General features: G+C 51.0%; 1 protein-coding gene across 1 annotated transcript in view; it reads left to right on the top strand.

Annotated features, from left to right (window-relative positions):
• LOC112399786 (regulator of G-protein signaling 12-like) overlaps positions 1 to 9,933 on the top strand; it is a 95,430-nt gene that overhangs the window by 17,017 nt on the left and 68,480 nt on the right. Inside the window, exon 3 of the mRNA XM_024745156.1 lies at positions 1,973 to 2,089. Coding sequence (XP_024600924.1) covers positions 1,973 to 2,089 — 117 coding nt within the window. The remainder of the gene's footprint in view (positions 1 to 1,972; positions 2,090 to 9,933) is intronic.

Genomic DNA, 9,933 nt, shown 5'->3' with positions numbered 1-9,933 from the left:
GACCCCCCCCACAGCAAGGGGCTGAAGCGGGCTCTTGAAGGGGGCTCTTGAAGGGGCGCACCGTGCGGCGAGGAGGGGCCCTGGGGCAGGGGTGAGGGTCTCTAGAGAGATCGCTGGGCTCCAGGTACATTTTACACATAGACTCAGCTTTGGGCGTATTTTTTGAAAAAGATATCTCTTAGACAAATCTTTCTCGAGAATATGTCAAGTTTAGTGACTTGCTAACAAGGCCCCGCAGTGAGCAGAGGGTGCTGCTCGCGGGGATGGGGCGGGGGCGGAGAAGGGGGACTTGGACACAGGTGCGGGGAAGGGTGTGGGTCTTGACAAGGCCTGAGTGGGCTTGCCAGTGGTCACAGAGCAGCCCTGTGGGGCGGGGCCTGGGGCGCCTGTCCCCGGGAGTGGATGCACAACTGGAACCACAGGCTCACCCAGCTCGGGGCAGGGGTGGGGTTCTCGGAGGCCAGGCTCCGAGCCACACGCACTCTGTAAACAGGCTTTTCCTCAGCTTTCGAGCGGCAGTGTGACCGGTCCCCCGGGCCCATTTGGGGACAGGCAGGTCGTCTGTGCAACTTGATTTCTTAGAGGCATCCCGGCCGAGCCCTAGCCCGGGTGCAGCTTCACCTCTGCACGGCTCCATGGCCATTGTCCCTTGCAGAGTGACGCTCTCGAGCCCGTGGGAGTCTGGCTGTGGCCAGGCACCCTCACTGCCTTCTTCCCTCCAGTGGCCCCCGCCTGCCCTTAGCCCCAGCTCCACGGCAGCCCCGTGGGGCATCTGTGTTGCCCTCTGTGCTCCCAGCACCCTCTGTGTCACCCTTGTTTTCCGCCACCGGCCTGGGGACTGCGGGTGGGCAGGCTGGCGGCACATCACCGCCTGGTGTGGACACGCGGAGACAGAGGATGCGTTTGCTGGGGCAGTGTGCACATGGCTTCTCTCTTGGGCTCTTGCTGGAATGCTAGGGTTTGCCGAACACATGTGGTGACGCGATACTACGCCCGGGGAGCCCTTTGCTGGTGGTAACGACGCATCTGAGATGGAGCCTTGGCTTGTCTGTGTGTCTTCTCTCCCTGAGTCGGCTCCTTTCTCCCTGTGTCTACCGCTCTCTGTGTCTCTGTGTCTCCCTCCCTCCCTCTCTTTCCCTGTTAGTTCTTCTGGATCTTTCTCTCCCTCCGCTTGCTCTGCGGGGGGTGGTGTCTGCGAGGTTGGCTGTGCAGAAACTTAGCCCAGAGAGCTTTATAAGGGAGTGCTGCAAGGTTTTGTCTTTCTGCAAGATGCCCGGGTCCCTACGCAGGTGGGGAGCAGAGAGTGCCTGAGGCCTCGCAGTCTTTAGAAACCCCCGTAGCTTCCTTTATGCCTGAAGCTGGTCATTTAGGATTCTGAGTACCCAGGAAGTCAAAGATTTTCAGCTGTGATGCTTTTTATTTTTAAAATGTGATGACATTTGCTGGAACCACATTTGGGGAGATGTCTGGCATAATGACAGTGAATTAATTCTGGTCGTTTCCCAGAGAAAGAATAAGATGTTTTAATGGCTGGTTATTTCATGCATTTGGGTTGGTTTGGTCTTCAGACACCAGCTGAATGTCTAGAGATTCTTTACTTTCCTAAAATGCTTCTAAAATAATGTGAAAGCACGAGCTTGCTGAAAACCAGCCTTTATATTACTAATGATTTCCTCCGCCCACTTGTGCTTTCCCAGACATGCGCACATGTTTTTCCGTTGCCCTTGGACGAGGAGTTTGAGGCTGGGGTTGTCCTCTGGACACATAGTTGGAAGTGGCACAGCAAACACTCGGGGGCCCTGGGATGACTCTTTTTTTCAACTTGGCGTTTTTGGTTGTGGTGACTCGTTCGTAATGTGAGGTTGACCTGGACGACCTTGAGGCCTCCTCTCCTCCGGTCTCTCCAGGCGGTGTGTCAGGCAGAACTAGTGTCTCCTTCCAAGAGGGTAATGACGTGTTTTTCTTGTTTTAGGGCTCAAAGTTTGGGCGGGGCATTGGACTCCTGCCACCGGCTCAGCGTACCTCTGCCCGGAGATCTTTCGGGAGGTCCAGGAGGCTGAGCATCACCCGCTCCCTCGATGATCTTGAGGTAACTTCATTTTAGGGTTTCTTCTTTCATTTTCCAGGTTTTAAAAAAAGATACATCTGAATCTCCCTTGAATCCCACCCATTTTCTACCACCTCTCCCTCTCCTGTAAGCTCAGTCTTCAAGTGGGGCTTCTATGCACACCCAGCCCCTCCCCTGCCCCACCCGCTCCTGCCGCATCCGGACCCTCTTCCTCTGCTCCTTGGTCTACAAAGCATCACGGTGTGTCCCGTCCTCTCTTACGTGCCAGATGCCGTAATAGACACAAGAACCCTCTGGGGGCCTATCATTGCCTGTTACCAAACCAAACTTGGGTCCGTTTGCCCAACGCACAGAAAAGCTAATCTACTGACACTGGGTTGTGGGGAAGGAAAGTACAGGCACCAGACAAGGAGAACGGGTAGCTCATGCTCAAAAGACCCAAACTCCCCAGTGGATTTCAGGGAAGGCCTTTTAAAGACAGTGTGAGGTAGGGGTCATGGAGTATGTGGTCAGCTTGTGCGCAGTTCTCTGATTGGTTGGTGGTGAGGTCACTGGGTGATGTTTCAGGAATCTCAGCCATCAACCTTCCAGCCGGTTGGGGGTCTACATGCTGGTGGGCAGCCTGCATAACTTCTTCCACCTGGTGGGGGTTTTCGTATCTGCGAAACAGCTCAAGGACACAGCTCGGATGTTATCTAGAGCCCTCGAGGAGGAGCTAGAGCTCCTTGACACTGTTCAGTGGCTAAACTGTTATTGTTTTGTCTTGCTCGACTGTCTTCTTTTGATTCTGCATTTTCTCACTTCTCTGGTTACATTTGCAGTTTGGAATTTGGGGAGGGCCTAGGAGGCTAAAGCTTTGCTACAAACAAGAGGTAGGGGGAGGTACTGGGGGATACGTCCCCAGGAGGTCCCCCAGGGTCCTGCTCTGTTTCATACCCACTTTATTTTTTTTATTATTTTAAAAATATTTATTTATTTATTTATTTATTTATGGCTGCGTTGGGTCTTCGTTGCTGCGTGTGGGTTTTCTCTAGCTGCAGCGAGCGGGGGCTGCTCTTCGTTATGGTGCGCGGGCTTCTCTTTGTGGCGGCTTCTCTTGTTGCAGAGCATGGGCTCTAGGTGTGTGGACTTCAGTAGTTGTGGCATGTGGGCTCAGTAGCTGTGGCTTTTGGGCTCTAGAGCGCAGGCTCAGTAGCTGTGGTGCACGGGCTTAGTTGCTCCACAACATGTGGGATCTTCCCGGATCAAGGCCCAGACCTGTGTCCCCTGCATTGGCAGGTGGATTCTTAACCACTGCGCCACCAGGGAAGCCCCATACCCCCTTTAAAGATATTATACTGATCCACACATATCAAGAGTATCCTCTTGTGTGGTTCTCTTCTTTGATATGTAATCCTTAAAAAATTAATAGACTTTACTCTCAGAGCAGTTTGGGGTTTACAGAAAAGCTAAGCAGGAAGTACAGAGAGTTCCCATGTGCCACTGTGCTGGGTACATGATTAGTTTAGGTTGCATGGAGGCCACTCCTTGTGCTGTACATTCTAAAGGTTTGGACAGATGGATTGAGGTCACACAGCCACCATCACAGTGTCACACAGAGCATCTCACTGCCCTAAAATCCTAGGTGCCCGCCTGGTTGTCCCTCCCGGCTCACCCTGGACCTTGGCAGCCGTGGTCCTTTCACTGGTTCATTCTGTGTGTTTTAAAATTTTATACACAGATGTAATCATACTGCATGTCTTATTCTGCCACTTTTATAACATTGTATTATACTTTCAAGCTTTACCTTGTAGTTTTAGTTTATTTTACTTGTTAGGTAGCATTCCATTATGAATATGTCACACATTTTTATCCATTCTGCTATTCCGGCCACGCGATAGAAGGTTGGGAACAGACCCCTCAGAGAGGAGCTGCAGCGGACAGTGTCATGCAGGTGCCTGTGTGCACAGCCGGGGCTGTGAGAGCGTGTTCTGGGGAGTCAGTTGCTGTGACAGTCTCATCCGAGCCTCACCCAGGCTCTGGCCGCCAGCAGGACCAGGGGCCTTGCTACCCTGCTCACCGACACTTGGTACCGTCAAACTGAAATTTTCCCTGTTTCAATAAAATGCCAGCTCATTTTAATTTGCATTTCACTGATTGTGAGTGAGACTGAGCATTCCATCACGGGCTCTTTGGCTGCTCAGGTTTTCTCTTTTATTTATTTATTTATTTTTGCGGTACGCGGGCCTCTCACTGTTGTGGCCTCTCCTGCCACGGAGCACAGGCTCTGGACGCGCAGGCCTAGCGGCCACGGCTCACGGGCCCAGCCGCTCCGCGGCACGTGGGATCCTCCTGGACCCGGGCACAAACCCGCGTCCCCTGCATCGGCAGGCGGACTCCCAACCGCTGCGCCACCAGGGAAACCCAGGTTTTCTCTTTTTTGAATTAGTAGCCTATTCATGTCCTTCTTGTAGTTTTTAAATTTTTATTTTATTTATTTTATTATTTTTAAAATAGATTTTGTAGTAGTTCTTTACATTTTGGGGATACAAATCCTTTGTCAGATAAAGGTTTTGAAAATATCTTCTTTGTGGCTTTTTTCTGCCTTTGTCTAGGGTGTCAGTAGATATATATTTTAATTGTAGTAAAATAGAGCATAAAATTTACCATTTTTAAGTGTCCAGTTTGGGGCAATAAGTACATTCACATCATTTTGCAAAAATCACCCGTCAACTCCGGAAGGCTCCTACCTCCTACAGCTGAAACTCGGTGCCCATCACTCACTCACTCACTCCCCCTCCCCTCCCTCAGCCCCTGGCACCCACTGTCCTGCTTTCTGCCTTCAGGAATTTGGCTTTTGTGTCTGGCTTTTTTCACTTAGTAGAGTATCTTTGCAGTTCACCCATGTTGTAGCAGGTGTCAGAATTTTTTTCCTTTTTAAGGCTGAATAAGATTCCACTGTATGGATGGACCACATTGTATTTATCCGTCTGTCTGATGATGGACACTTGGGGAGCTCCCACCTCTTGGCTAATTGGCTAACGCTGCTGTGAGCATGAGTTTGCAAATATCTGAGTTCAGTAATGTTTTAAAAATTAACCATAAATTCTTACAAACTCAATAACAATTTTCTGGAATAAATTGACTTGGGGTTTTTTTTTTTTGCTTAAAACAGTAAGTTAATTTGTGTTCTGATGCTAAGCTGGAATCTTTGGCTGTTAGAGCTAGAAAGGGCCTTGAAATCACCTCATTATCCACGTGAGAAGGGGGACTGATTCCAGAGGGTTTTCAGAGAGTCCTGGGTGGGTGTTTTTGTTTTCTCTTGCGGTACGCGGGCCTCTCACTGTCGTGGCCTCTCCCGTTGCGGAGCACGGGCTCCGGACGCGCAGGCTCAGCGGCCATGGCTCACGGGCCCAGCCGCTCCGCGGCACGTGGGATCTTCCTGGACCGGGGCACGAACCCGTGTCCCCTGCATCAGCAGGCGGACTCTCAACCACTGCGCCACCAGGGAAGCCCCCTGGGTGGGTTTTGGGGCGGCGGGGCACATGGTACTGGGAGGTGGGAGCGGGAGCGGCCGTGTGGGGCAGCCCCCGGGGGCCCTGAGGCCGGAACAGGCCCCTGCTCAGGGCCTTGGGGCTCCGGGGTGCCAAGAAGGGGGGTCCCCGCCAAGCCTGCATTCTCTCTCTGGGAGTTTGGCCAGGTGTCGTCTCTGCATCGTCCTGGGAGAAGGGTCTCTGCAGGGGCCTGAGCCCCCGGGGACCATGAGCCAGCACGTGTGGCTTGGTGGTGGCTCGAGGTCTGCTTTTGGACAAGCGCTCCAGGCCCTGCGGTCACCGCTTACTTCTCGTCACGACAGACACCAGGGGTCTCCTGTTATCTGCGTGGCTGACTGAGAGCAGGCCGGACCTCCCCTCCCCTTTCCCTCTGAGTGTTCCCATTTCACAGATGAGAAGCCAGGTGCAGGCACAGTGTTCTTTAGACCACGGACTGCAGGGCACACGATCTTTCTATCACCTGTGAATCTCTTTTGTCAAAATAGTATGTTAGAGACATGGGACTCAATCTTTGTGACCTTTTTGCCTGAAGATTTCAAAATGTAGAAGCACAAATAACTTTAACACTCGCCTTTGGGAGGCCTGTTGAACTCCCTGTCTGTTCTTCCCTCTGTTCCACACTCTTCGGCAGGTGTGCTAGGCGGCCTCTGGGCCATCCCCGTTCCTGGGCCTCACACCCTTGTTTGGCCCCCTCCCCAGAGGCACCAGCTTTCACATCTTGCCTTTAATTGTCCCTGCCGGGGCCTCTGCATGAGGCTGCCACCAGCCCGGCTCCTCTGCACGAGGCCAGTTCCGAGTCCATTTCCTGGGCCCTCGGGACACCGTGTCTTAGGCTGAGCCTCCTGGAGCAGACTCGGACGGAGGGCCCTCTAAATGCTGGGCGAGGAGGACCCAGGAAGGACCACACAGGACAGGGCGAAAAAGTGGTGAATGTATCAGTCAATCCAAATGAGTGGTGACTGTAAAACAAGAGGAATTGTGTTTTGTTTGGTTTGAAAGTACATGAAATTAAATTACAGCACGGCAGGATGAGCACTGGCAGAGGGGAATGGAGGTCAGCTGTTTCTGGGAGCTTATCTCCACTAGGAAGAGGACAAAGGTGTGATGAAAATTTGAGTTTTATAAGGTAAGGATGCATGTTGTAATCTCCAGGGTAACCTAAGACAATAAAATAATAAGTAAATTTTAAATTAATAGAAGGAAGAAATGGAATAATAAAAAATGTTGAATTTGAAAGAAGATGAGACAGGTGGAAAGGAGAGACAAAGGGCGGAGAGCAGGAAGGACAAGTAGGCAGCCTCCGTGAGGGGGTTCAGTCCAGCTGTGCTGGTAGTTACAATAACAGTAAAGGGGTCAAATATCCCAGTTAGAAAGGAGAGACTGTCAGGGCAGCACTGAAAGTCTGGTTACGCTGTTTGCTAGGGGCACATCAAACGCGAATGGAAGAACGGAAGAGGAGACAATGTGCAGTGCTAATCAGAAGGCTGGTAGCGGGGCTGCACTGATCGCAAAGTGGTCTCCCAGGCAGAGCGCCCCACAGATAGACAGGAGCCTTCGTCATAGTGAGGCAGCAGGGAGCTGCAGTTATAAATTTTGTTTGCATTCAGTTACACAGTCTCAACATGTCTACAGCAAAAACTGACAGGAGTAGGAACAGAACTGGACTAATCTGTACTCAGAGTAGGAGATTTTTTAACTCCTTCCTCAGTAACTGGCAGACTGAGCAGGAAAAGTTCAGTAAGAGGTAAAGGATCTGACCAGCTTGACCTGCTGGACTCATGTGTGCGGCACCCAGTAAATCCATCCTTTCCTCCTCATGGAACATTAGGGAAGCTGACCATGTGCTGGGCCATAAAGCAAGTCTCAACAGGTATGGACGTCTCTTCACCCAGAGTCTGTCCTTGGCCACAGGCAGGTGTAGCAGAAACCAGTGGCAAAGAGGAGATACCGCACTCACATCCAGAGTGAGAGGCTGAGTGATCTAGAGTTCAAAGAATCACTGTGGAAATTAGAATATATTCTGAATGATAAAATACATCTAAGCCTGTGGGATGTAGCTAAAAGTGAGCTTAGAGGAATATTTGTAGCTTTACGAGCGAATGTTAGACATGAAGGAAAGTAGGAAGTCACCTCAAGAGGTTAGAAAAAGAACTGTAAAACAGACACAAAGGACGTAGAAGCTGGACAGTGATGAAGGTCAAAGCAGAAATTAACGAAACAGAAACCTATCAAAACAATCAGTAAAGAGGCATTACTTCCTAACTCATTTTATGAGGCCTCCAAAACCTTGGCACCGAAACTGAGACACCTTAGAGGAAAGGAGGATTATGGGGCAGCTCGCTGCCGAGAGAGGTGGGAGGTCCTAAACTACATCATGTCTCCTGGGTCCAGCTGTTCATGTTTGTTCCAAGGACAGTGCTTTTCTAACATTTGAAAATCAGTCAGCGTAATTCACCACATTAACAAAGTAGAAAAATCATATATCATCTTAACAGAAGCAGGAAAGGCATTTGGTAAAATTCAATATCTGTTCATGGTTAAAAAAAACCTTAACAAAATAGGGATTAAGGGGAACGTCCTTAACCTGATAAGGATATGAAAAAGCCTATTGCATGTGTCAGACTTAAGCTTTCCCTTTGAGATCGAGCGAGGAAAGATGTCTGCTGTTACCATTTCCATTTAAATGTTTACTGCAAGTCCTAGTCAGTGTACTAAGAAAGTAGAACAATGGAAGTTAAAAAACGGGGCTTCCCTGGTGGCGCAGTGGTTGAGAGTCCGCCTGCCGATGCAGGGGACACGGGTTCGTGCCCCGGTCCGGGAAGATCCCACATGCCGCGGAGCGGCTGGGCCTGTGAGCCATGGCCGCTGAGCCTGCGCGTCCGGAGCCCGTGCTCCGCAACGGGAGAGGCCACAACAGTGAGAGGCCCGCATACCACAAACAAACAAACAAACAAAAACGTGCAAAGGAAAATTCTCCCATGATGTGATCGTAACATGGAAAAATGCAAAAGAATCTATGGATTCTTAAAATTAATGACTACGTTTAGCAAGGTTGCTGGATATATGATCACTATACAAAAATCAGTTGTGGACACAGTTTGAAAATGACATGTAGATTCAATGTAATTTTAACCAAAATCCCAATAGCTGTTTTGTGGAACTTAAGATGATTCTAAAAATTTTGTGGAAATGCAAAGGGCCAAGTGTAGCCAAGATATTCTTGAAGAAGAATAAGGTAGGAAGACTTCCTCTATGAGCTGCTGAAACTTATTATAAAGTTAGAGAAACGTAAAACTGTGGAAGTGGCGGCACACAGATAGATGGATAGACAGATAGACAGCGGAGTGGGAGAGAGAGCAAGAAACAGACCCAGCACCTGTGGACGTCAGGCCGTGTGTGCAGAGCAGGGGTGAGTGTGGTCTTTTCAGTGGTGCTGGGGTAAGTAGGGGTCTACGTGGAAAAAGAGAGTGAAAGAGAACCTGATTCTCCCTCACGCCGTGCAAACGCAGTTAATCCAGCTGTGTCGCAGATCTCCCTGGGAAGGGCAAAACGCGAGTTAGTAGGGGTTAAAGTAGACGCACATGTCCGTGGTGTTGGGGAGGGAAAGACTTTTTAAGCTGAACACAAAAAGCACTAACCATAACGACCAAGGCTGACTCTGACTCAGCGAATACTCGGAACCTATGTTCACGCAAGCGCATCTTCCCTCGAGGGCAAGGACGGGGCGGGGGGACATGAGTGCGGTGACCCACGGAGGCCCCTCACAACACCTACCAAGGCAAAGTGGGCAAGAGATTCAAACAGGCCTCTGACGAGAGATGATCCCCAGTGGCAAATGCGGCCTTGGAAAGGCTTCCAACCACATTAGTCACCAGGGGGCAAGTTGCAGCCAGTGAGGCCCACATCCCAGGAGGTCTGGAGTGGAAGAGACTGGCGGACGGCGTGAATGCTGGTGCAGACGTGAAGCAGCCGGACTCTTGCCAAGCACGGGGGAGTGTTTGCAGTCATAGATGTCCCGAGACTCAGCATCCCTCGTGTCTGAGACGGCACCGTGTGGACCAGGAGGCAGGCAACAATTCAAGGCGGCATTGTCGTGAGGCTCCCAGACGAGGCCACCTCTCCTACCCACAGTGTGATTGGCTCGTGCTAGAATGCCCTGCGGCTGCCTCGTGGTGTGCAGGTGTCACGGGAGCAGATGGACACCAGAGAGCGCGTCTGCACAGTTCCATCTGTGTGGCCATGGCTCGTGGTGGCATGTCCAGTGCAGAACCGTGGCGAGAAGCGGCGACATGGCTACGCTTTCCCTGTGCCTTGGTGGGGCAGCGTCGCGGG

The sequence above is a fragment of the Neophocaena asiaeorientalis genome, unplaced genomic scaffold, assembly GCF_003031525.2.
Source record: "Neophocaena asiaeorientalis asiaeorientalis breed wild unplaced genomic scaffold, Neophocaena_asiaeorientalis_V1.1 scaffold65, whole genome shotgun sequence".
Lineage (NCBI taxonomy): Eukaryota > Metazoa > Chordata > Mammalia > Artiodactyla > Phocoenidae > Neophocaena > Neophocaena asiaeorientalis.
The sequence above is the reverse complement of the archived record's forward strand: the minus strand, read 5'-3'. Positions and strand labels throughout refer to the sequence as shown.